This window comes from Fukomys damarensis, unplaced genomic scaffold (assembly GCF_012274545.1).
Source record: "Fukomys damarensis isolate Sample0158 unplaced genomic scaffold, DMR_v1.0_HiC HiC_scaffold_12, whole genome shotgun sequence".
In the NCBI taxonomy this organism is placed as follows: Eukaryota; Metazoa; Chordata; class Mammalia; order Rodentia; family Bathyergidae; genus Fukomys; species Fukomys damarensis.
The window spans coordinates 4,336,682-4,363,454 of NW_022900924.1; the positions used below are offsets into that span (position 1 = coordinate 4,336,682).

The window sequence follows — 26,773 nt, forward strand, 5'->3', positions numbered from 1 at the left end:
AGAGAGAGAGAGAGAGAGAGAGAGAGAGAGAGAGAGAGAGAGCCGGGCTTGGTGGCCCATGCCTGTAATCCCAGCACTCGGGAGGCTGAGGCAGGAGGATCACTTCGAGAGAGTTCAAGACCAGCCTGGGCTACATAGTGAGTTCCAGGGCAAAGTGAGGGATATTTTGAAGGAAATTAATGAACGGCATTGTGTCCTTTACAGTAACACATTTTTCAAAAAAAATTAGTCATTCGCCATATTTTTCAATCGCACCTCAATATACTGCATTTAGCATATTTAAATAATAAGGCATAGTGCTTGCAAGGTGGGGTAAACCAGCCAGGAGAGGTCCTAGGAGGAGGGAGGTCAGGCCCTGGATCCCTCAGACCCTTGCTTCCATCCGGCACCCCCTTGGAGTGGTTTTCTCTGCTAAAGCAGAGATGCTGGGACCACCCCCACCCCTTGCCGTGCCCTTGGCAGGTCTCCCAAGATGGGTTAGGCACCGTGACCACACCTTGCCTCTGAGCCTCTGAAGGCCTTGCACCAAGCACAAATATGTGCCAGGCTTCAAGGGCCCCAGTCAGCCGCCCTCCTGCTCTCCAGGGGTCCAGCGGGAGCAAGACGGAGCCCCAAGCAGGTTGGAGCCCCAGACTCACGCTCAGAAGCAGGTCCAGGGCTCAGTTTCTCCCGCTTTAAAATGGGGGAAGGCTGCCGCGCAGCCGCACTCACCGGGGTGCTTTCCGGAGCCCCGGGGTGGAGGACCAGCAGCAGGGGGCAGACCAGCCTCCCTCCACGGCCAATCAGGCTCCACCCAGCTTTGCGGGGGGCCCAGGCCCACCCCCTCATCCCCGGTTCCCCTTCATTCCCTGGTGCTCCCATCCTGGATTCCTCAAATCTCCTCCGGCGCCTGCCCTGGTTGGGTCCTGGCTGCTGCTGACTCTCGGACCATTCCGCTTGCTCGTACCCCACCCCGCTTCTCCTTTCATCTTTCATTTTGCAGCACTGGAGATTGAGCCCAGGGCCTTTACACTGAGCTTCCCCCACCCCAGACCCTTTTGTTTTGTTTTTTTGGTACCTATGAGGGATCAAACTCGGGTCCTTGTGCTTGCAAGGCAGGTGGCGGAACCACTGAGCTGACTCCCCGGCCCACCCCAACCCTTTTTAATTTTTCTTTTTTTGAGATAAGTCTTGCTAAATCTCTAGTTGTCTCCTGGGCTCCCGCTGGCAACCTCTTGCCTCTGATTCCACTCTTGAGCGCCTGTTAGGAGCCAGGCCATGCAGGGATGTCTCCAAAGCATGTAACCGTCTCCAACCTGCTACTACTCAGCGGATGCCACTCCGCCTCGTGGTGACCCCCATTTCACAGATGGGAGCACTGAGGATCCGAGATGTTGCCATAACGTCCCCAGGGTCGTTCAACAAACCAGGGTCTGGTCAGGAATTTGAGCCCAGGTCTGTGGACCTACACCGTAGGGCTTCTTGCTCTGTTGGCTGGTGCAACACCGGAGCTCTGTCCAAGGAGTAGAGCAGGGTCTGGCCTCGAGGGGCCGAGACGGCAGCCAGATTAGGGGGAGGGGAAGCAGGGGCCCTTGTGGCTGTCCCTCTTTTGATAGCCACCTGGGACATCTAAGGCTGGTCATTTCCTCCCTGCCTGGTCTCTGAAAAGTTTGGCCTCTCTGAGCCCTAGTGTGTACAGTGTACACATTAACAACATCGGGGCATACAGGATCTATATGTGATCCCTTGGGGCCACAGGCAGAGCTTTTGGGTAAACTGAGGCCCAGAGAGCAGCTGGCCGGCATCCGGAAACCTGGCTTGAAGGAGAAAGGTCCTAAGACTGACATTTTAACAAGAGAATGTATACCCGGAAGGTGATGAATAATGAATGCACATTAATTATTAATACCGATAATCATTATCATTACTATGGACCAGGCCCAGTTTGGGTCACACCTGAGTGTGCGGAAGTGAAAGCGTCTCCCCTGGACCCAGCTGCAAGCAAGCTGGTGGTGACTCACTCCTGAGCGCTCCTCCGAGCCTGGTCCCTGATAAGTGCTTGGGGGCAGGAGCCACGCAGATGGGACCATGGCCCAGGCAGAGAGCCACACGGAAGGTGGGCTGTGAGGCGGCCGTAGACACACAGCTCACGCCTGGGAGCCACGTGCAGGCACAGCTCCATGCAAAGAGCTTGCCACGGAGTCACAGATCTGACAGCCACCTGTGCGTGCGAGCACGTGTGTGCAAGTCAGGCGTGTAAGAGCTATAGCAAGCCAGCGCCTTGGGACCAGGTCGCGGTTTTAAATCCCAGCTCTCCTGTGCCCTAGGCAAGCTGTGCCCCTCTCTGGGTCTCCGTTTCTTGACCAAAATGATGATACTAACTTTCCCTCCCTCCATCACAGGCTGATGTTGTGGTTTATATCCAGGCGTCCCCCCCACAAAAGCCTCACACACTTACAGCGGGGCTTTCGGGGGGTGACTGGGTCATGGGGGTGTGACTTTCCTCAGTGGCCTTTCTAGCTAAATGTGACATTGGGAGGTAAAGGTTGGTGCCAGGACGAGGGTCACTGGGGCATGTCCTGGGAGGGTTTACCTCCCTCCTTCCTGATCTCTGTTTCCTGCCACCATACCAGGAGCGCTTTCTCCTCTGCCGTGCCACCTGCCTTGCAGCCAGCTAGCTATGGACGGAAACCTCTACAGACTGAGCCAAAATAAACCTCTTCCCCTCAGGGTTGTGGGCCGTGAATCCTGTGTCTCGGTGACAAGGTACCTAACACGGGGGCTATGTGGACCCTCTGCATCCCACGTGGATGTGCTCAGTTCTGGGCTGGCACAGTGCCGACCCTTGCTGAGGGTGACCTGCCGCCACTGGTAGGGTCATCATTATTATCACCCTCCCTGGGTCCCGCCCTTGTTCCCAGGGAGGGGTGAGGCTCCCCGGTGTGGGCTATCGGCAGCTCATGGCCCCGAGTTCGAGGCCTCAGGTTCAAGGCCTCACGGTCTCCAGGCTGGAAGACAGACAGGCAAGAAGACCGCAGAGAGAGCGGGGTACCATCAAGGTCACAGCGCAGAAGCAGCAGAGACAGGACTAGAACTCCAGTCTCTTGCTTCCTCCGCCCACAGTGGTGACAAACCCAGACACCCAGGACGCAGTCTCCTTGCCAGCCTCCCCGCCCATCCCAGCCCTTGTGTATTACCCAGCCACAGCCACCTCTGTCCACGCAGGTGATTGGTGGCAGGCCAGCCTCAGCCGTCCCCACCTCCAGGGAAGGAAAGCGAATCGGGACTCATCCTCCGCACCTGGCACACGGAAACCCAGCCCAGGAGGGTGAACCTTCCAGCCTAGAACGTTGCCACCAGGGCCGGCCCCTGTGAGTGCGGAGGGGAGACACTCACCCGAAGCTAAGGACTGGCTCCTCTCTTCTCCCGACCTGAACCACATCCGACTCCCAAGCTGCTTCTGCCGTCACTGGGAGATGGGAATTCTCCAATGACACCCAGCAGCAGGCTTGCTGCCTCCCTCCCTCTCAAGTGCATGTGAATATTTATGAGCTCCATCCCTGGGGACAGAATGTGGCATGGCCCAGCACCTTTCAGGAGGAGCGCCGGCCCTCTGCCCTCCCCCTGCCGAACAACCCCTACAGTCCCCACCTCTCTCTGGACCCCAGTGGTCAGGCAGCTCTTTCACGCAAAGGCTCAGCAAAGTTTCGGGTGCCCTTGAGCCAAGGACAGAGCAACCGCAGAGCCTTGCGGAGAGCCCAAGGCAGGCTTGAAGGCTGAGGGAGAGAAGGAGAAGCGGGAGACTGCTTGACCAAGGCACGGCACCTCATCCACGTCCTGGCTGCCCTGTGCACTGAGCACCTCTCTCAGCCCACACCCCGGGGAAGAAACCAAGGCTCAGGTAGGTAAAGGTCACACAGCTAGCAGAGCGCAGACCATGCTAGAGTCGAAAAGCAGACTTGCCACCACACTCCAGGGCTTAAAAATGCTGAGAAGTGTCAAGATTTATCCTCACTCTGCATGGGCCCTGAGCACTTAGCAACTCCTCGGGCTTGGAAGGCTTCCGGGAGCGTCCGACCAGGGCTGGGGGCTGGTTCTGGGTATATTTCATTGTCTGACCCCTAGCCCTTCACCCAAGAGACGCACCTCTTGGCTGTTCCAGATGAGGGATGTGGGAGATACGTGGACATCCCGCACCAGCTCTGCAGGATTGGGGCTGATTAGACTTGCTGGCCTTTCCTGGGGTTTTGGCAGGAAGGGTGACCCATCCCTAAACCCCAGTGAGCCTCAAGCTCAGCCTGAGTATCTCAGATTCAGGTCTGTTTTTGCTTGGCTTTGTCCCTGGACAGAGGGACTCCTCATCACAGGAATCCATCTTCCCATTAGTACTGATCCCCAGAACCCTATCACGGCCCAGGCAGTAGGCTCTAGAGACTCTGGTGCCACCACTAAATAATAATAACTACTGAACATCTGTCATCACCACTGAGCATTTTCAAAAGTGCAGCAGTCCCCAGCTCCTCCCAGGGACCTGCAGGCATCTAAAACTTTCTCTGAGCTTCTCTTCCCCCAAAGCCCACCAATCCTAAGAGCATCGCCAAGCACCCACCAGATACCAGAGCTAAACTGCCACAGGGAAAGTCCTGATTGCCAGTCTCTCTGTGTGCTAGAAGTAGACTTGGGACATGCTTTGGAGTTGTCTTTTCTAACATCCAGTGGCTTTTCTGCCTTCTGGGCTTAGCTGGCTCTGTGGGAGCGAATCAGGGCATAGCGGCCTCCAACAGTAACAGTGGCTTATAAGCATGAACTTGGAACATAACAGTGCCCAGTTCTGTGCTCGAGACTTCCTGTATCATGCACAAACCCTCCTACTCCTTGCTGAGGACCTGCTAAAATCTCATTTTATGGTGTTTTGTTTGTTTGTTTGGTTGGTTGGTTGGTTTTTTGAGACAGGATCTGTGTAATTCAGACTGACCTGGAACTCACTATGTAGCCCAGGCTGGTCTTGAACTCATAGAGATCCTCCTGCCTCAGCCTCCCAAGTGTTGGGATGACAGGCGTGAGCCACCACTCCCGGCCTAACATCTCATTTTAGATGATAAAATAAAATGGTGTATAACTCTCCAGCAAGAGGTGAGAGGGTGGCCAGGATGAGAAGGCAAGGGCTAAATGAAGCCAACATTTCCAGAGCAGAGAGACTTAATGCCAGATATGTGCCCCCAGCCTTGCCGGGAGGTTCTCTTTCCAGGGGACACCATGTTTGGCTGGGGAAAAAAATGAATGAAGAATACAGGTTCACTAATATATATATATATATAAAGAGTCCCCATCCCTGAAGGTCACTGTCGTTAAGGTTTGGGCTCCTACCTCCTGACATCTGTTTCTGTCTATAGACCCAAGTAGCCAGGCTGGAGAAAGAATGGAGGCAGTATCAGGGAGGTTTCCTGGAAGAGGAGGCTCCTGTCATAGAAGCTGCTGTGCGTGCTACGGTTTTCAGAGGCAGTTCCCTCTCCTCATTGGCCACAGAGCTGGACTACATTTCCCACCCTCCCTCACTGCACAGTGTCCTTGTTTGACTGAATTCTGGCCGGGGGATGCGAACAGAATGACAGCTGATGAGCTTGAGTGGAGGGACCAGCTCCCTTCCCATCAGCGTGTCGAACGGGCCACTCGCCAAGGACCTCAAAGTGGGGAGAGCCGTGACATGGGAGGAGCCTGGACCGCCTACCGAGCACTCAGTGAATTTCAAGAAGATGGAAGCTGAACGGATTTTGTGTTAAGACTTGGAACTTGGGGCGTCTCTGTTTCAGCAGACATATGAACACCTGGCTCAGGTGTCTTCTCTTCTGGAGCAAGCCCTGACCAAAGTTTCCTCTGTCACAGCTGTGGGACCTGACTGAGCTAAAGTGGCTCCATGCTGTCCTGCTAATAGGCCAGAGACGGTGCTTCCCCCTCTCCCTATCAAACGCCAGGAAAGAGCTGCTCAAACTACAAACAAACCTACCTATGCTAATTACTAACTTGGCTAACAACCTACCCAGGGACAAACGCTATGACAAAAGGTGACCTAAGGTGACCGTAGAACATTTCCTGCATAAAATAAGCAGTGTGTTTGGAATCTTATCCTCTGGTAGTTCTGTGAATGCCCTGACTTTTTTTTTTAGAAAAACCCTATAAAAAGGACCTCAGACCCTGAGCAGTTGCCTCTCTGAGCTACTCGGCTCCAGGAGTGCCATCTGGCCAGACTAATAAAGGTCTTCTTATCAGTGTGTTCCTCTCCTCCTCTCCTTCGAGCTTCGGGAGCACTTGCTGGGCCGTGGGCCCAGCATCTTGGAGGCCTTCGGGCTGTTCAAGCTCCGCGGAGTAGAAGTAAGGCTCTAGGTCTTACAACAGCTACCCGCTGTCTCCCTCGGGCTGTGAGCCCTTTGTCCCCTGGGCCCAGGCATCATGTACACGAGTGCAGGGGACAGTGGAGGCCCTCAGTAAATGTCTGTTAATATGGGATAAGCCACGTAGAGGGACAGGCTCAGGGCAACTGAGACACTACAGTGGCTGCACTGTCTAGTATGTGTGCTTGGAAGAGGCTGGTGGACAGACGAGGGACCCCAATAGAAGGCAGAGGCAGAGGGACCTGCCAGAGTCTCGGGCAGCATGCTGACGTGAATCCTGCGGGTGTTGGGGAGCTCTGGGAAGGTCTTCAGCAGAGCAGCGAGGAGAAAAGACGCCCACCAAGCTTCTGAGTGGCAGATGGACGGTAGGGGTGGGGAAGAGGAGGAGCAGGCAGAATCCGATGGCCATTGTTACAGCTGCCCAGGTGTCAGATGACCCGGACCAAGGGAAGGAGAGGATGCACCTGAACCATTCACATGCCGCGGCACAGACAGCATCTGGTTGGTAACCGGACGGAGCTAGACCCTGAGCTGGGCAGTCTGGCAGACGGGAGGGCTTAGTGTTGGGATGAACAGGCAACGTGGGATTGCATTAGGACACACTGAGTGCGAGGTGTAGGGTGTTCACAGACCGTCCAAAAAGCACTGGGGTCCCCTACCTGACTACAGGAGGGAGGCCTTGGGTTGGGAGCCACTCACATAGAGTTGGAAACCGAGGCCACAGAAGTACATGGAGTCATCAGAAGAAGGGTGAGAAAGAGCTCCCAAGGAGAGAGAGAGGTTGGCCAAGGCCTCCAAAGCCACCGCTTGCTTCACAGGCTGTGGTACAGCTGCCTCCTGGTGAGCCACTCCCGATGGACCCACATCCACAGCGCTGGCGCCAGATGCTCCAACGGGGCTGGGTCCGGCCGAGAAAGTAGGAGTGAGGATGTCTCAGGGCTGCCATGTGTGTGTGGGGTGTTCTTATGGGAACCCAAGAGGAGGCTCCAGGAGTTGTAGCTCAGTAGTAGAGCATTTGCTTAGCCTGTGTGAGAGCCTGGGTTCAGTCCCAAGCATGCAAACAAACAAACAAAACAAAACGGGAAGATTCTGCCAGCAATGTTCGGAGTGACAATGCGGAAGGAACTGTCCGTTTAGCAGTAGTGGATTTCAGGCGCGGCAATGTCATCTGGGGGACTGTCTTCCAAGAAGACATCTCACAACCGATCTGAGGCAGGCACACAGAAGGGGTCAGCGCAGTGCGATGTTAGCTCCTTCCATGTTCACGGAGCCTCTAGCTCAATTCCCCTCCCCCCTCACCGGTACCAGGGATCGAACTCAAGACCTTGAGCTTGTCAGGCACACGTGGCCCCACGGAGCTACATCCCCGGCCCCTTTCCCTCCCTTTCACACATGAAGAAACTGAAGCTGGAGAGCTGCCCAGTAGGACCAGGGATGTATAGTCGAGTAAAAGGATCCGAAAGGATACCTGAATATAAACTATATTTTCCCGGGGACCAGGGCCAGTGGCTTTCCGTAATACATTTTGATTTTAGGATTACATCTATATCTCTATATATTTTACATATGTCATTACCTATATTATATATATTTCATACATATATTTTAATACATATATTTACAAGAGACTGCATTACTTGGAAGAAATTTATTTTTTTCTGTTGACATTTTGATTTGTGGGTTTTTATTTGTTTTAAAACTTTTCATTAGTACACAAATTCACGTTAATACGTAAGAAGTTCATTCATTGTGGAGTTGGTACATGAACAAACTTTTTTTTTTTTTTTTTGCCAGTAGCTTGCAAAAAATTTTAAAATAAAAGTATTTCTGTTTGTTTGTTTGTGTTTTGAGACAGGGTCTCACTATGTAGTTGAGACTTAACCTGGAACTCACTATGTAGCCCAGGCTGGTCTCGAACTCACAGGGATCCTCCTGCCTCAGCCTCCCGAGTGCTGGGATTACAGGCGTGCACCACCATACCCAGCTAAGGTATTTCCATTTTGAAAATTGGCAGCCTGGCTGGAGGAGGGAAAGGCAGCTCATCTGAACCAAGTCCCACCTCACAGTGTGGCTGAGGGAGGCAAACTGCCCTCTGAACTTCAGTGTCCTAAGTGGGGCAGGGGTAGCAGACGCCTGGAGCAGAGTTAGGAAGTGAGCGTGGGCTGCATAGCTGAGCACAGATGGGGAAGGCTGGGCCACCCTCCAGGAGGGACTTTCGAGGATCTAGAAGTGTCTTCCCTCTGAGCCCCTCCGGGGCGGGGTGCTGGAGCAGAGATGGGGAGACCCCTCACTGGAGCGTTTCAGCGAGACCTCAGCTTACTGGCTCACAGGATCACATCCAAACTGTCAGCCTGACATCCTGGTCCTACGCTCTGGTCCTTTGGCTGGGGGCATGGATGCCAAGGGTACTGGGGCCACTGAGAGGGTGCAGTGTTCTTTTTTTTTGTATGGTACCAGGGATTGAACTAGGACCTTGCAGTTACGAGGTAGGCGTAGTGCCACTGAGCTGAATCTCCAGCCCTAGAGATTGCAGTGTTCATTGATAATTCAGAGCACACCTATGACCAACAGCCCCTCCCAGGGCAGCCTGCTGGCCCCATGTGACAGAGGGGGAAACTGAGGCTCGGTAACTTATGAAAGCACTAAATGACAAAGCCAGAACTAAGAGCAAGCAAGCTCTTTCTGCTATATCGCCTCGTCCAGGCAAAAGTCACCCTTCCTCATGCCAGGTCTGAGTGGCCCCAAAGCAGTTCTAAAGGGGAGGTGAGTAGTGATCACAGGGTCGACACTTTCATCTTCATTAGCTCCCAAATACTGAGAACTCCAGCGATGAGCTGTGGGAGTTGTAGTTTCATTCTCTATTTAAAATATATGAAAGATGTTAAGAAGGATGACTATGCCCTCATTTTCACAAGGACATCTAAAGGGTCTTACAGAGTGCCGAACGCTTGCTATACACAGTGCATACCCACCTCCTCTCTGCCGTTGGACTTCATGAGATGCCTGGACTACAAACCCTCCTCCGCCATTCCCAAGCTGGGCGATCTCAAGACAAGTGACTTCTACCTGAGCCTCAGTCACCTAAAACAATGCAGGTATAGCCATGCTCGCACCGTCCTGCTGCGACAGACCACGGTGTGAGGCACGCAGAGCCCTCTGCGCGAGCCTGGTGTTCAGTGTTAGCTTATCTGGTGGTTATCGTGATCTTTCTGGATCTTTCTACGTCCCCCCCGGCGGAGGAAGCGGGACCCGTCAGTGCAGACACCTGCAGGAGCATCCTCCCATGCCTCCGACTCGGGCTGCCCAATTCTCCTATTCTACATCCCACAGAACGCAGGCACAGATGGGGACAGACCGGCCCCGGGGCCGCAGCACGGCGGACACTGCTCCCACCTTCTCTGCGCCACATGGGAAAGCAGGCTCCTCTGGCTCTGCTTTCATTACCACCTACCTGGTGAGACGTCACAAGCGTCTCTGTCTGCAGCAGTACAGGGACCCTAAAATGGGTCACCCAGATTCCTCCATCAGAGCAAAGCCAGAAGTCCCTTTAGCTGCGGCCAGGCCCAGGATCCCCTTTGAGCATCGTTCCCCAGGTTAATCACTGCCTCCCTCAATGCTGGAACACGACGGGACATAGCCCTCTCACGCCGGGTGACCAGAGGGCAGGAAGGGAAAGGGGAGGCGGGCATCCTTGGTCCACATGTGCCTGAGCAAGAAGCAGGGACTCGAGCAGCTCGAGGTGGCAGCTGGGAACAGGGCTCTGTTGTCTCTGCTCCCAGGGTAACAGCCTGCCCACCACCGAGTGTCAGGCAGAGCTGGGAGCCAGGGAGGCCAGGGGGAGGGGTTTGGGGCAGTGCAGGCAGATCCAAGGGGCTAGGACCCCAGGGGGGCAGGGAGAGCCTGGGTAGGGCGTGAGGTAGGTCCCGAAGTAAGGGTCCTAGGCAAGACTCCTGTGATTTGGAATCAACCCACCCACCTCTGACCTTCATGACCTTGGTCAAGTCACTGAATCTCCTTGAGCCTCAGGTTGCCCCTCTGGATGATGAGGATAAGCAGTAATGGTCCCTCTCTCTCTCTCTCTCTCTCTTAGTAGCGATGGTCTTTTGCAGGGCAAGGTGTGGAGCAGCTTAGAGGCTGTCCTGGCCTAGGTGTGCCTGAGCCGTACTCCCTGTGTGGCCGTGGACAAGCCTCGCCTCTGGGCCTCAGATCACCACCTCAGTACAGAAAACTTGGATTCTCCTAACTGGACCTTCCTCCACAGGCTTTCCGCGGCACCCGTCACCGTGGCAATCCCAGAGATCAGGTGTTAGGCCCGTGGCTGTGTTTCCCTCTCTCCCTCCCTCCGGTGTCAGCTGCCTCAGCCAGATGTGGGCCGTCCACCTCTCCTCCTCTGAGAGCTGGGAGCTGGGGGGAGGCATCCCCAATGGGAGGGGCACACAGCTGGGCTCTGCGTTCAGAACAAGCTGGACCTCCTTCCTGCCACGGACCCAGGAAACAGAAGTGTAGGGTTCCAGATGGGACCCTTCTAGGCACCAGGCTTTGCCCCACACCCAAAAGCCCGTCGTTGGTGGCTTTGGCCCCTCAGGGGCACATGCCAGGACCTTCCTCAAACGGAGGGATTGTCCCTTACCACGGTCCCCAGGCCCTGCTCTGACAGACCCTCAAGAGAGGGCTGGCGGGGAACGAGCTCCCTGCCCCCGTTCACTAGGGTTTGGCCTCTGCCCAAGATTAATCATTAATAGACTCACAGCTCCAGCCCAGCCAGTAGCCTGCCTCAGCCCCACCCTCCACACCTCTGGGGACGAGGGGCACTGGGAAAACCCAAAGACAGGACCAGCATCAACCTGTGCCTTCCCTGCTGCCCCGCTCAGGTGCAGGGATGCTGTGCACCTATCTCAGTCAGCGGTCCAGAGCCCCGGCCACCACTGAGGAGGTAAGGGCAGACCCTCAGAATAGAGGAGTCAAGACACAAGGCAGCAGTGAACTGGCCCTTGGGACATACCTCGGCCTGGTTCTCCTCAGGCTCAGCGTGGTTGGTTCTGGGCGCGCCAGCGGGGCGCTCGCTCACTGGGCAGTGGGGTGCACCCGCCAGACCCCTGCCGTCCTCCAGGCCTGGTCCATGCCCCCGCCCCTCTGCTGCCGCCACAGCGGCCTCCTTGCCGGCTCCAGCTCCCAGCCAGGTGCGGTCACCAACCCAGCCCAACCCCCTGCACTTTGGCCAATGGGCGCTGTAGGCCCTGGTCCCCTCCCGCCTAGTCCTGGCTCCTGAGCGCCTCCCCAGAGGCACAGAAGCCGCATTCAGAACGCAGGGGCGGACAGCCTCGCCCCCACTGCCAGCCCAACAAGGCCCATTTGTCCGGATGAGCCAACAGAACCATTGTCCTGTGGGCGGCCCTTTGGCTCAGCGGAACCCCCAGCCTCAGAGGGGACTGGAGGATGCCCGGAGCTTGATGATGGTGCCCTGGGCCTGGGTGATGGGAGACTAGTTTTTTACTGGGGCGCTGGTGCCCTCAGGGAGGCCTGACTCGCTCTAGTCTGTGTAAACAGAGCGGGATCCATTTTTGGAAACAGGCAGGGTGGGGTGAGGCAGTGTTGGTGAGGGGCAGCCAGGATCCCCCAGCGGAGCTCAGGGAAGGAACTCAGCTCCAAGAGATTTCAAACTCTGCGCTGACCCCTCTCCAGGGTCCATCAGGGCTGAGAGCAGGCAGGGCCACCACGATGTGGACAGGCCCTGGGTTTCCCCTCCTCCTGGGGGAGCAGGACCAGGGGTGGCTACTGTCTGTGAGGGAGGAATTCTTAGCTCCAGATGTGGGCGGTACAGAAGCAGCTGGCTGCCAATAGGGCGCGGGCCACGTCACAGCCCTGGTGCCCCCGACATGCTGGGCTCTTCTGGAATGAGGAAAATTCCGCATCAGTGTGGCCGCCAGGCACTTTTCCATATCTGATGGGGCTGCTTTGACCTTGTGGCCTGGGATACAAATGCTCCCGGGCAGGCCTGAGTCATCCCCTGAGGCTGCAAGCTCTGGATCCAGGAGTCCTGACCTCTGTCCCTGCTTCCAGAGACAACTGGCACTGCCAGCCTGGGCGCGAGGCACAGCCCTCTTCCCCCAGTGGGGTCCTACTGGGGCCCGGGGTTCTCTGCTCCCAGGCCGGTTCCCTCCACCTCTCCACCTGCAGAGCCGGTGCACAATGACTGGCAGAAGGTCAAGGCTTTCGGGTGCCTGGATTCAGGGAAAGCAGAGCCCGGTCCCAATCCAGCCTTCCCACCTGGGCCCTGCTCGAGGCAGCACTCGGCTACATCACCAGAGCAGCCCTGGGGGAAGGTGGGGGAGTGGGGAGCGCACATCCCACGACCCAGGTTCCAGCCCTGGCTCTGCCACGGTGCAGTCCCAGGCAAAGGATGACCCCGCGTAGCAGCAGGCACCGCCAGGACAGGTGCAAAGTAGAAGGCAGGACTGCACCAGTCCGACAGCTGTGGCACTGGAGGTTACTCGGGTCTGCCCACCAGCCTACAACGCTAGGAGTGCACCTGCCCTGGAGCCCCTCAGGTCCCCAGCCACTTTTATCTTCTTGGCTAGCTCCAGCAGGAGCTGGCCACTTGATGAGCGACATGCTGAGTCTCTGTACGGTCTGCCATCACTGACCCCTCACAGCCTTTCAGGAAGCTCCTAACCCACCCTCACATCCACAACTGGGAGGAAGCAGGTTCACAGAGGGACAATGACTGGGCCGGAATGTGGGCGAAGATCAGCGCAAACACGAAGGCCACTCCCAGAAGCTCTGCGCCTCTCTGGCGTCTCTGCTCCCGGAGGTGTCCCCGGACACGCAGAGCGCCCTGAATCAGCCCGGGTCTACTCTGGTACACAGCTGGCTAGGCACAGCTCACGGTACGGGACACCAGGCAGCACTCCTCCGGCCCAGGAAGGCACCTCAACACAGACTCCAAACGCTGCACAAGTCCAGCCCTTTAATAACAGAAGCTTCCCCACCCTCGCCCCATCAAGCACCCTCACAATGGCAGGTCCAGTCGTGTGGGTGGGGCTACTGGAAAGCCAGGGTGGACGGAGGCAGCAGGTGCGGGGCCTGTCGGGTGCCTGCTCCCACGTCACCGACTCGTGAACACGCACAAGGCCTCCTCTCTGCCCGGCCACCCGCAGGGAGCTCCACCCACGGGAGCCGGACGGCCGGAGGGAGGGAGGGGATGACAACAGAAGCGACTGGCCCGCCACCGAGCGTGGGTCTGCTGGCCTGTCTCTGCCACGTCCAGCTGCCAGGAGGGCCACAAGCACTCACACAGGCCTTGTCTTCTTTGCCTTCTTCTCAGACCTCAGAGCCTCGTCATGAGCTTTCCGCTTCTGTGCCAGTTTGTTGGCCTGTGAAGGACAAAGAGGAAATCAGGCCAGGTGCGAGACGGGGCGTGGGGGAGGGGAGGGCACGAAAGAGAATCTTTACTCTTCGACCCAACTCATTTCTTAAAAACAGAGGGGGCATAAAGCGGGGGTAGAATAAAATAAAATTTAATTTAAAAAAAGAGCAGAGCTTCCAGAAAAGCTAACCATCAGACATACCCTCTCCTGCACTATGGCGCTTTTATTTTATGGGCTCACAAACCTCCAGTTACGATCACCCTTGGCTCCCAGAGATGAAAGAACCTCACTGAGCAATTGCCCCATTGACTAGGCCCGCTCAGGAAGGCTGGATGCTATTCAAACCATCACCAGGAACTGGCAGGGAGGGCGAGAGGGTAGGACTTCCCAGGCCACTAGGCAGTATCTACTTTAGAATTGTAGCCATCACACACCCAAGAGTTACCCAAGGTGGGAAGGGACGCGCTCAAGGGTGTCAGCTCTGTGAATGACTAACCCTCTCAGCAGAGGACAGGTCACGAATTGTACAAGGTCTTGAAACACACTTCCGAATAATCTACGAAAAGCATGACAGTCTCCAAATAATGCTACTATTTCACAAGGGAAACTGGAGGACGACTCCTACGGATTACCCCAAAGGTAGGACCGAGAGCCACCTCTGGGCATCCATTACAGATTTGTTGGTTCCACGTTTTGTTTTTTAAACGAGCACATGTGGCTTTGTGAACAATGACCACAGAAACACAGAAGTTTAGCAAAAGCCCCCCAATTCTGCCAGAATGACTCGTGAGGCTGAGAAACAGCGGGGTGCAAGAAGGGGACAAAAGCCCCACGGAAGGCATGGATGGGCCAAGAAGGAAAGACCTCGGGAAAGGACGAGGACAAAGTCTACCCAAGGCCAGTGCCGCCCCCACTTCACCCCCCCCGAGTTCACGCACAGCACAGCCTCGTCTGGGGGCTAAGCCAGTCTCGGAGCAGCGACGGGAACTCACCTCTCGGATTTTGCGCCTCTTGCCGAACATGATCTTCTGGTAAAGGTACTTCTCCCGCTTCTTCATCATCATGATGGCCAGGCGCTTGGCCTCACTGTCCTCCTCCTGGGCCAGCCGCTGCTTGTCCTCCAGCTTCACGGTACCCGCCATCACCCTGGGTTTCTGGGGACACAGAGCAGGTGCCTGTGGGCGCCGGTTCCCTGGCTGCTGCCTTGAACTACAAGTACAAGGGCTGCCGGTTGAGCGGGCAACGCCGCCATACCTTCTCCTGCATCCTCTGCTCCTCCAGGGCTGCCAGGTGGGCCTCTTCCTCCTCCTCTGAAGCAGCCACTACGTCTTCCTCCTCCTCATTTTCTCCCCCTTCATCACCACCCCCTTCACTGTCTTTTTCGTCGTCGTCTTCCTCCTCCTCCTCCTCTTCTGAAGCTTTTGCGTTTCCTAAGGGGAGTCAGTGACGGCTGAGTGCCCTGGGCACCCGCTCTTTCCCTCGCAGGGTGAACGCTGGCCCAGACACCTCTCTCAGACTCCGATATCCTCAGACACAACACAGGCGGTTCAAGGCGGTACCCACCGTATCCCCTCGGGCCTCTCCCCCAGGCACAGCTGCCTTCGTGGGACCCTCCAAGGTTCCCTGCCCCCTCCGGAGTTCTGTTGTCTCTATCTGAACGTGGATGACTGCTCCAGACTGTTCCGCTCTTTTCTGTCTAGTGACTGTGAATGTCAACATCACCTGACTGTAAGATGCAAATGCTTCCTTGCCCACCATCAAGCCTTACTCCAAAGGTGGTTTGAAGGGGTTTCCCCTGCTGCTGCCCTACTTCCTGGAGTTTACAACTCTGTAGCCAAGCAGCCTGTCCACCCTGGTGCTGGCCCCCTCCCACTCACCTGGGTCCTCTCCCCGCTGCAGAGCCAGCAGCTTCAGCTTCTCCGGTGGGATGTAATCTCCTTCCTTCTCAGACACAAAGGGTGAAAGGTGCGGAGGCAGCTGCACCCCAGGGAAGTACTCTGCCACAGGGAGGAGCAGCCGGGCATTGACACAGTCAAATACCCACTGGGGCTGCACGTAGTACCTGGTGTAGAACGGCCAGCAAACGCAGGTCACGAGGGGCTAACTGGAGTCCCACAGCGCAGCAAAGGCCTCTGGGACAGACCTCTTCCAAAAATGCACGTGACGGCCTTGGGCCTACCTGCCAATAACGGGGGTTTGCTGTCCAGGCCGGTCAACAATCTGGTGGGTGATGTGGGAGTCTGTGACATCATAGGTGGCTCCAATGCACAAAGATCTGTCCCAGGACACGTTCCCCCCAAAACTCCTACAGGCACAGGACGACAAAGGTCGTCCAGGCATGAGCAGCTAGGACCCAACTCTTTGTGATCTGCTGGTCACCCAGCCCACAGATTCACCCTTTTAGGAGGGTGCCCAACCCCACCCTGGACTCTCCAGTCTGTGCCATCACCTTCAGTACCAACCCAGTAGGGACCCAACGGCAGCCCTGCCCATGGTTGAGTGTTCCTTAGATTCTTGGGCCAGGCCACGTAGGGAAAGAGATGCCAGGTTACTCAGAGGTACCCATGGCAGGACCCAGACTGGCACACAGCGAATAACACGGGTCAGCCACAGAGCCTGCCCACCTGATGATGAAGGCCAGGGCCTCGCGGGGCACCTCGCGGTTCAGGAAGAACTTCAGGCCCTCAAAAAGCTTCTTATGCTTTTCTTGTGCCTCCAGCTCTTTCCTGCGGTCCTCTTCCTGCTCTGCCATCTCCTGCCGAGGCCAGGACTCATGTCACCAGGGTCATCCACCTCCCTGGGGGGCAGGGGCTAGAGATGACCCCCTCCCAAGCATCTTTCTAGACCTGGCCCCGTGCCCAGTCCCACCCCTTTCAGAAGGGCAGCACAGTGCTCACCCCATCAGCAGGAAACTCGTCAGCCTCAGCCTCCTCCTCCGCAGCGGGCACCATCACCCGTGCCAGGCTGGCACTGAGGGCTGCCAGTTTCTACAGGAGGAAAGCAAAGTTGCAGGGCTACCTATATTCAGGAGGGGACCCCGCAGACCAGCCCTGAGACCACCAACCTAGCCGAGTTGCCCTTACCCAAGGCTAGAAGCCCAAAGGTGTTAGAGACAGAGACCACTCCTTCAGGGAGATGCAGGGCTAATGCTTGTGAAACCCCTCTTACCTCCATGGAGCTCTCGGAGTCCAAAGCGTAGACTTCCTCCCTCGCCTTCATCTCTGCTTGGGTCTGACCCTCGAGCTGGGAGTGTGGAGCAAAAAAAGTCAGAGGGAAGAAAACAGAAAAATGCTTCCAGCCCCCGACCTCCACACGGGGACAGAAGGGCTCAGACCAGGCATGGAGGCCCAGGCCTATAATCCCAGCACTGGGGAATTGTGCTGTGGGTTTGCGGCCAGCCTGAACTACATAGTGAGACCCTGTCTCAAAAACAAAACAACCCCACCCCCCAAAAGAGAGCTCAGGCTCTTAGCACCATGCAGAGAAGGGGCTGGGCTGGGGTCCTACCTTTGGCGGGTAGTGGAGGTTGAGCGACTGGTAGAGGCGGAAGTTGACAAAGCCCAGCAAGGTGGTGTAGAACTCAGTAAAAGTGGCCATGACCCTGTAGTCCACATCTGTCGGGTGCTGGAGGCACAAAGGTCCATGAGAGTGTGGGTGAGGGGTTGGGCTATGTGGCACATGCCCACCAATGGGCATTCTGGACCAAGTGAGGCTCAGAATAGGGTCCCTCAAAGATAGGGCTATCATGGAGGCCAATGCCAGAGCCCCACATGGTACAGTGGTGACAGTTTTCCCCCACGAGAGAAGGGTGACTTCTTATTCTTATAGCTGGCTATCCCAACAATCCTTCAGGCCTCAGTGCAGACTTCTGTCCTTAAAGAAGTGGCCTCCTCCAACCCCGGGAGCTCAAGCCCTCTCCATCAGCCCTCCCACTAGCTGTTTAGTGCCTGCTTGGAGCCGGGTGAGCCCAGGAGGGCAGACCTCCCAGAGCACCGACCAGTCCATGGCCAGCGGTGTCCTGGAAAGGCCAGGCACATCCACACCCTGGCAAGAGCCTTGGGATCGAAGCTCACATTTCAGTGACCCCTCCTCAAGCCCATATACTGAGTACAACCTGAAGGCCCAGCTCAAGTGCCAGGGAAAAACTTGGGAAAATGGACAGAGTCACTACTTGCTTGGAGCAGAGGCAGAAAGCTAGATTCACAAGTTGCCAACCCAGCAAGTATGGTTCATCTCTGCCCTGAGGAGTTGATCTGATACCTGGACCACTATCCTCAACTCTCGACCAGTCCCACCCTCTAGAACCAGTACCAGCCGCCCATCTTCGCCTGAAAGGAAGCAGTGGTGGCCAAGTCAGCCAGAAGGAGGAACGGGCGGCTGTGCTCTTCCCCCAGGGCCAGCTGTGAGGAGGCCGGCCCTCCACAGGGCCCTGTTCACCACTCGCGAAGGCACACAAAGACCAGTCTGAGCAGCACAGGGGTGGGACATCAGAGAGCAGGAAGGACAGGGGCCGGAAAGGCAGGGAGGAGGAGGAAGAGGATGGAGGGTGGCGGGAAGGGCCACGGGCTCTGGCTGCCCAAGCCCGCCCCAGGGGGTAGGCCAGGAACTGCTGAGGCGCAGACTCACTTCCCACCCACACCGACCTCAGCCCACCAAGTACCGGTGTGCTACACACAGCCCCCTCACCCCCACCAGCCTGAGGTAGGGCCAGACGCTCGGGCAGGGCAGCCCCTTCCCTCAACCAGGCTGGTGGCGGCACCTGCTGTCTACAGGAGGCACCAGCTCCTGCTCTATGAAGCAGAAAGGTGGGCCTAGCACTAGGACAGACCCTCGGGGACACTAGAGGCCAATGGTGCCAGAACTTAAAAGAAATAGCAGTGAGAGGTAGGTCCATGCGTAAATGCCCCTCAGAGTCGCTCCATCCTCTGGCTGTGGGAGGAGGGGATGGGGGAGCAGAGGCAGGAGTGAAACAGCTTACCAGGTTAGGAGCCATCACTGGCAGAGTAGGGACGATGACCCCATGGGTGTGAGGGCAGGGCCAAGTTGTCCCTGGCACACGTTCACCCAGAGTTACTCATACTTTCCATACAGGCCCAAGAGCCAAGCACTGGGCATTTAAATCCTCATGACAGCCTCAGGAGGTGGAACCTTATTACTGAACGAGGCAGAGAGGTTCAGGAACATGTCCGAAGTCATCCAGCTGAAGTGTGCTGGAGCTGGGAGGGCCTGGGGACTCCCGCTCAATGCTAGAGTCTGAGCATATCCGTCACATCGGAAATTCTACAGAGGATCGTGTGACAGAGAGAGCTGCGCGGCACATTCCCCATCCACTTCACTTCCCACCGGCAGCCAGCAACCAGGGACCCAGCATGTGCTGAACCCCACAGGATGGCGAGTCCCCCCCCCCTTCACGTCCATCCAGGACTCGGCACAGGGCCTCGTCCACAGGCACTCACATCATGGGAGAAGGCGTAGGGCGTGATCCACACGATGGGCTGCCCCAGCACCTCAGCCTGGTAGTAAAGGCCTTTGATGGACAGGAAGACCTGAGGAGAGGGGCGGACGATGGGGCGACAGCCATACGTGGCAGGAAAGGGGCACGCAGGCTCCGTGGGCCCTAGCTCACCTTGCGCAGGGCGCGAGCGGCAATGACGTAGTGCAGGAACTCCACGGTGAGCCGGCGGCACAGCTGGATGGTCTGCACGTGGCACTTGCCCGTCCTCGGGAAGGTGGAAAAGAGGAAGCACATGGACAGGGCATCGTCCAGGTCCCGCAGAGCATCGATGAATGTGGGGTACCTGGGGGCCGTGGCGCTGCACTTGTGAGCTTGCTCAGCCTGGGCTCCAACCTCTCTACCCTACTCCACTGGCCACCCCACAGGTACCAGTCCCCCAGTTTGGCCTCCTCGGGGCTATTTCTCAACCTGCTGGGCCAGCTTCCCCCCAGCTGGCTGCAGACTTGGAACAGCCCTGGGAGAAACCACTGAGCTCTGAGGGCAAGAGAAGAGCCATCTGGGGTTCCTGGTGTAGAGGCAGAAACCTCAACTGTCCCACTTTGGTGCCTTGGAGTTTCCTAACTCCTCACCTTGTGGACCATTTGGAGAAATGGCACTGGTCATTTCTGGGCCACCTAATTTCCTTAAGCTCTGGTTTTGGCTAAGGGGATGAAGGTATCACCTGGTCATGAATCCAGAGGCTTTCGTATGCCCCTCTTTGTATCTGATGTACAGAACAGGAACCAGCATCATCTCTATGCTGGTGATGGGTGATGGGGATTGTCCTGCAACTGCCCAGCTCATGGTCACAAGGCAGAGGTAAAGACACCATCTGTCTAGCTTCTGGGGCGGGGCCTTCCCAAGATAGCCCACACCGACCCGCACACAGCCAAAGCTACCTCTCTGCAGCTAAGTGTACCTGGGCGATTAGCCCAGAAGAAAAGAGACAGTCACTAGCCAAGGGTTTCTGAACTTCACCACTGACATCTTGGGAGATCAGACTGCTCTCTTCTAGAGCATATTCTGGGTAATGTAGAGTATCTAGCAGCAACCCTAGCTTTATCCACTAGAAACCAGAAACACTCCATGCACATTACAGGAACCCAAGTATTCCAGACGTTGCTAAATGTCCACCAGAGCGGTAGCATTACCCCTGACTAGGAATCACTGATTCAGCCGGGGATGCAGCTCAGTGGTGCCCTGCCTGCCTCACAAGCTCAAGGTTCTGAGTTGGATCCCCAGTACTGAAAACAAAAAATAAAACAAAACAAAACAAACCAGAATCACTGATTCAGCCCATGAACTAGGGGGACTTGCAAGAAGGCTGAGCAAAGAACAGGTAAGACCAGAGATGTTTCCCCATGCCTTATGCTCTCCCCATGTAACCATGTGCAGCCCCAGAAGTCTTGCTCGTTCCTACCATATGGCCTTTGCCCTTGCTGTCACTGCTGCTCGGAGTGCGCTTTCCCTGCTTGGCTCTAACATCTCTCTCCAGAGACCTCCTCTGACAAGTATGTCATGGACGTTCCCCCTCCACTTCCCCGCATCCGTCATGGTACCCAGCACAACAGTCATTTGGGTGACTTGTCAATTTGGATTTTGGTCTGTCTCCTCACAAAGGATGTGCATTCTGTGAGCAGGGTCTTGGTCTTGTCTCTGACTCTGTCCTCAGTGCTTTGAGGTGCGCCCGACTCACCGCTCCTTGATGATGTGGTCAAGTTTGTAGTTGGGCTTATTGTCCTTCAGACGCTCCACTGTGTTCCACTCACTTTTCCCATAGGCCTTCCGGAGCTTCCGAACAAACACCTGGGAAAAAGGAAGGACCACTGAGCGTGGGCCAAGGAATACTGGATACCTCTCTTCCACAGTGGACGGATCCGAGGGGTGGGCAGCCTGGCACTGCCTCCAGGAGCCGGCCCTGGCTGCTGCCGGTAGGATCAGCCCCTTCAGCCCAGGATTTGCACAGCAGCTCACTCCAGAGCATGCCCAGCTGACCGATAACCTGAGCTGGACCAGGGCCCCTCCTGTAATGATGCACGGGGACAACTACTCACAGATATGATGACACCATGCTTACATGGGAGAAAGAAAGGCAGGTCGGCCCCATTTTCCAACTGAAAAAAGAGGCCAAGTGACGCACCACCAAGGCAGATCAGGGTCGGAAAGGCTGGCCCTTTCCCAACTCCAGTCAGCACTGGCTGGGTCTTCCAAGCCATCTGACATCTTCTTTCAAAGAACTGCTGTTCATACCCATTCTTAGGGCTTCCCAGAAGCTCAAAAGCATCTGGGGTGATAAACAGCAGCTCCCACCACAGGCCCACTTCTAACACTGAGTTTATGTAGCCCCAGAATGCCTGCAACTGGGGCTGCCCAGTCTCCTGTTGGCCACTAGGTGACACCCCTCTCCTCAGGCAGATCCAGCTCCCAGTCAGAAGGGTCAGTAGTCTACTTTCAATTATTTCCATTTGTTTAAAACTAGGTTTCTGTTGTCTCTGTGGCATTTGAACGATCTCTGTCTATGGAATGGAAGACTTGGTCTCCTGGGAGGAACCTCAGAAAGAACCAGATTAGAAGCTGTTTCTTTCAGCAGAGAATGCACCAGAAAGACCCTGAAATAGCACACTCTTTGTCTCAGGAGCAAAAATTTAATCTTAGGAAAGAACCAGGGGAAACTGTTAATAAGTAAAGCAGCAATCATTGGCCAGCTCAGTGCAAGCGATTTCCAGACACGGAATCTCAGTGAATTCTTGAAGCATCCCATTGAGACAGTGACCTCCTCCTTCAAATAGACTTTTTCAAAATGAGAACCAAGACCTGTCATGTAAGGGTAAAAGATCCCAATGATGAATGTAACTGTACTGTATACTTAAAAAGTACCAATAAACTCAGTAAGAGTAAAAACAAAACAAACTTCAGTTCAAATAGGCTTTTTCAGAGAGGTTGGCAACCTGCGTAAGATCACAGTGAGTGACACAAAGCTGTATGTAACAGACACCCTTCCAGACACTCCAGCCCAGGTCTTTTCACCTTATATTCCCGGAACTTGTTGACAATGGGTTCATGGAGGAGAAACCTGATGTCTTTGATGAGATAAAAGGTTCTGGCTGCTGTGGAGCCCTTGTTAACTTTCTTCTTATGTTTGGGCTCATGGGGATAAATGCCCTTCAGGATGCATAGCCGCCTAGAAGACAGAAGACATTTGTCATTTGAGTAAAGATATAAAACAGTGGCTATACTTGAGCTTGGAAATCAACAGTGAACGGGGAACTCAGGACCCCTAGAGAGCTCATCCATAATGCAGGAATTTGAGGATCACAAGCTTCCAGACAAATATATAATGGAGACTACCACAAGCCCAGAAAGGAAACAAACAGGATCTTGAGAAGGGCTGGGGGGCACTTAATGCCTTGCTAAAAAAAAAAAAATCAACATTTCAGCCACATAAAAAGGGGGCTGGGGCTGGGAGAGAGGGCTAAACCAGGCGTGGTGCTGCAAGCCTGTAATCCCAGCTACTCAAGACTAATGCAGGAGGATTTCAAGTTTGAGACCAACTTAGCAAGACTCTGTCTCATAAAATGAAAAGGGCAAGGGGTGCCTGTGAGCACTAGCTAGATTTAATCTCCAGTACGGCAAAAAAAAAAGTAGAGGGACAAAGACCATAAGGTTGTGTGCAGGGCATGTGTAAAGGACTAAAAGTGAGCTGGAAGAGGTCAGGCCGCCGAGGGCAGGGCCCACAGACTATAGAGGTCTGCTCTTGACTCTACAAGAACCCCCGGCTGCAGGATCGGGGGTCTCTCTTGCCAGAATGGAGTGAGTAGCAAAGACCCTGCCCACTCATCCTGCAGACAGTTCTCCCATTTCACACCTGGCACAGCATAGTTCATTAAACCAAGGCCAGGTAAGAAAGCGGAAGACAAGCAGAATTCGTCTGTAGCAGCCCAAATAAGACAGGAGGCAGCTTATTTTCATTGTGCACTTCAGAGCCCAGGATCCCCAAAGACCCAACTCCACTCCTCTCCACCTCACCTGAAGTCTGGGAGGCTCAGCTGCAGCTTCTTGCGGGCTTTGTTTCGGGTGATATAGTTGGTGGCAGAGCCTCGTTCATACTTGGGGAAGAAAAAAACAATTTCCCGTTAGCAAAGATTACAGGACCGCCATCAAACTCTGGCCACACCTACTTGCAGAGGCACCTCTGCAATTATCACTCTGGATAAGGGGCCAAGATGCTTCTGGAGTGGGAATCCTATAGGGAGGGAGCGGACCTACCTGAACAAGCTCTCCCGTACTGTCCTTGTAGTTGTCAACATAAAGGACACACACATCCATGTAACACTGGGGACTGTGAGGTGCTGTAACGCTGATGATGTGCCAAGGACTTAGTACTAGCTCTGAATGCCGGCTAGTACAGTTAGTGATTTTGACACATCATTTCATTTCATCCTCACAAGCCAGTGATGTAGGTGTAATAGAATCCCAATTTCAAAGAGGAAACGAGCTCAGTGAAATAACCTGTCTGGGTCACAAAGCTGTTCAATAACTGGAGCTGGGATTCAAACCCAGGTCTGAGTCCAGAGCCCGTGCACTCACTGAACTGATCAACCAGTGTTCTCAATCTCTCCCGTTATAGTCCCTTCACCTCTGCAAGACTTTGTTTTGTTTTGTTTTTAGACAGGGTCTCATTATGCAGTCCAGGCTGGACTTGAATTCACAGCAAACCTCCTCAGCTTGCTGAGTGCTAGGATTACAGGAGTGCTCCACCATGCCTGGCTACCACAAGGCTTTGTCAACAGCCCCTAAAATTCATTCTTTTCTCCCCAGAGCCTCATGAAATATATTAACCACAGATATACTACAGATTTGCTTTTGAAATGTGGTCCTTTCTAGGGGGCCAAAAACCACTACGACGTCTAAGATACCCCCCACCAACCAATGTTTGCTTTCTGGGGAATGACAGCACCCCGGCTGAAAATGCATGCCCTGCCAGGCATGACGGCACATGCCTGAAACCCCAACCACGCAGGCCACTGCTGAGCCAATGAGGATGACAATTCAAGTCCAGATCATGTCTCAGAATAAAATTAAAAACAGCTGGGGACAGAGCTCAGCACTGCCATAGTTAATTCTCAGTACTGGGGGGGGAAAGAAAAGAAAAAAACAAAAATGTACGCCCTAAGCCACACAGCCTCTTCCTTTCCCCATTTGTTGAACAGACAATACTCACAGGTCCTCTAACGTGTTCAAAGCTAGACATTAGGAAAACAATGCAGACAAAAGACACCTGATCTCCACATACCCTCGAGAAGCAGGCTGCCCTGTGCAACCATCTGAGTCTCTGCGGTGCTAAGATGGGGCCTCATACTCACATCTCAGTATCCTTTTTTTTTTTGGTACCGGGGCTCAAATTAGGGGCCTTGCACTTACTTACAAGGCAGGCGCACTGCCATTGAGCTAAATCCCTGGCCCCCTTAGTATCAAGTTGTTGTTTTTTTTCTTTCTGGTACCGGGCATCGAACTCTGGTCCTTGCGCTTGCGAGGCAGTTGGCAGAAGCACTAGGCCGAATCCTGGGCCCTCAGTATCCTTAATAGAAGGTGTACCAAACACCCTGAAATGGTCACTGCCCACATGTCCCTTCCGGAAGAGATCTTCCTCTGGAATAAGACAGAAGGGAGCTCTAAGATGTCCTAGCTCTTGAGGGTAAAACCTGCAGTTTTCTCCACACTCACGAAACGCACCATTCACTCTTTCCTTCAGTTTCCTTGCGGTAACTGTCTTTTGGGGATCAGGTCCATGCTAAGTGCTGGGGATATAAAAATAAACTTCAGACTATACCATGACGCTGTTTTTCACTGCCCTATACCACATGTATTTCTGTCAAACATTAAGGGGATAACTGGTTCTCAACAGGGTGCCTTTATTTCTTGGATATATGTGTGTGGAGTAAGGAAAGAGAATTCAACAACATCTGGAGGCATTTTTGTTGTTGGTTCCTACTGGGATCTAGTGGATGGGGGTTAGCAATATTGCTAAACATCCTATAATGCATAGGACAGTACTGTTAACAGAGAATTATCTGGCCCAAAATGTCAAAAATGGTTCTGAAACCCAAATTGAAAAAAGTGTAATGACTTGTGACGCTTTTGCATCCATGCCTCAAGGCAGGTTTTCCATCTCTGGATCACAGCATCTTCCCTCTGATTGCTACTGCTCAGAATAAAATCCAAGCCCTTCACGGTGGCTTACAGGTCTTACATAAGGTCAGTCCCTATCCAACCCCACTATCACCAGATACTATACTTCCTTTGGCTTACTATATCCCAGCCATGCTGATATCCTTACAAATCCCTATACACAACAGGCCTTTCCAAGCTACTCATCTTGGCATTTAGTTTCCAATGCCAGGCTTGATCGCTAAAGACTCCTATGCCCCCAGAACCCATTAAGTATGTTCTGCTCTTTCAAGGTGTGTAGAAATCTGCCTTGAACGAAACTCCCAAGACTACACGAACTGGAATACACATCGCTGTGGTCTCGACCTTGTTCCTCGCTGGTTTCCTTCGCAGCGCATTTAACAATCTGCGGTCATTTTAATTTACTTTTGTGTCCATCTTCCCAGTATGCCAGAAAGTAAGCTCTGAGAAAGGGGGGACCACATCTGCTGGTTTATGTCTCCATCCAACGCCTTGGTTCAACTAGAAAGGAAGCAGTACTTAGAAACGAACTGCACGTCCTATTGACTCCTTGTAAACCGTCGTCCTATGACTCCGCATGAGTTTGGAGTGAAGTTAGGTTTTGTAATGCTTTCGACAGAAATAACTCTGCAGTTCTTTCCCAGAATTCACCAGACGAGTACTGCCGTACAGCGCTAGCTTCATCCTCTAATCCCTTTCGCAGCTGTGTCCTGTCTCCTTGATCCTGCCGCTTCTGAACCCACAAGGAGCCGAGGCCAGGGAAAGAGACGGCTGTGGGCTCCGCCACCCTCTTTTCTTCTCCCTGAAAACTTCGGCGTCTCTGCTACTTACCTTCTTCTTCTCCAAGCCTCCCATGGCTCCACGTTGAAGGCTTTGCTAGGTCCGCGCGGACAGACAGCGCCACTTCCTTCCGCACGTGCCCTGCCTAGGACCCCGGAGGACCCCTCACGCCTCCAGCCTGTGCGGGCTGCCCAATAAGGTGCCTGTACGTATCCAGAGAAAGGAGAGGATTTTTGTAACACAGTTTACAGCTAAACTGTCTAAAAAGAAGTCTCTAGGCATCTCTTTTGAGAGTCTTTCTGCACGTCTTCTTGTTACAGTTTAGGCGATACAGGCACTTTTATAGTCACCCTAACGAAGATTGCGTTACAAAGTGAACCCTGTTGCATGCTGGGATGGAGGGAGGCGGAAGGCTAGGAGACAGCGCAGTGCCTTCTGGGATGCTAAGGGAGCCACACTCCTTGGTGCCTGCAAAAGTTGCGTTGTTATGGCAACGGCGGCTGGGCGGGTTTTAGAAACTCGCTGGCCGGGCGAAGGGCTATCAGTTTGATTTTGCCTTCAGTTTGTTTACTTCT

General features: G+C 54.5%; 2 protein-coding genes across 9 annotated transcripts in view; both read right to left on the reverse strand.

Annotated features, from left to right (window-relative positions):
- Window positions 1-11,834, reverse strand: part of Gal3st1 (galactose-3-O-sulfotransferase 1) — a 28,834-nt gene extending 17,000 nt beyond the window's left edge. The window contains exon 1 of one of the 8 annotated variants that reach the window (XM_010603789.2): window positions 11,371-11,834. The gene's annotated coding sequence lies outside the window, so the exon portion shown is untranslated. Of the gene's footprint in view, window positions 1-496; window positions 587-638; window positions 743-3,375; window positions 3,463-11,370 lie in introns of those variants that run through there. The other 7 variants (XM_010603790.3, XM_010603797.2, XM_033762318.1 and 4 more) reach the window with 7 other exon arrangements.
- Window positions 11,835-13,128: 1,294 nt separating this feature from the next.
- On the reverse strand, window positions 13,129-26,368 carry Pes1 (pescadillo ribosomal biogenesis factor 1). The gene is made up of 15 exons (XM_010603799.3): window positions 26,250-26,368; window positions 23,256-23,335; window positions 22,257-22,410; window positions 20,926-21,035; window positions 19,362-19,533; window positions 19,192-19,281; window positions 17,243-17,359; window positions 16,904-16,978; window positions 16,633-16,722; window positions 16,360-16,490; window positions 15,915-16,040; window positions 15,613-15,797; window positions 14,990-15,165; window positions 14,728-14,889; window positions 13,129-13,741 (listed from the first exon to the last, which is right to left on the reverse strand). Exons 1-15 carry the CDS (start codon window positions 26,271-26,273, stop codon window positions 13,658-13,660), a joined length of 1,776 nt encoding a protein of 591 aa, XP_010602101.1. The 5' UTR covers window positions 26,274-26,368; the 3' UTR covers window positions 13,129-13,657.
- Between the last annotated feature and the right edge of the window lie 405 nt (window positions 26,369-26,773).

Excerpts from the sequence above, each read along its gene's own strand:
- Pes1 (XM_010603799.3), bottom strand. The coding sequence starts at position 26,273 with ATGGGAGGCTTGGAGAAGAAGAAG. Across the intron at positions 23,336-26,249 it reads GAGGCTTGGAGAAGAAGAAG|TATGAACGAGGCTCTGCCAC; the intron begins GTAAGTAGCAGA and ends TTCTTCCCCAAG. Across the intron at positions 16,979-17,242 it reads ACCTCCACTACCCGCCAAAG|CTCGAGGGTCAGACCCAAGC; the intron begins GTAGGACCCCAG and ends CCACACTCCCAG.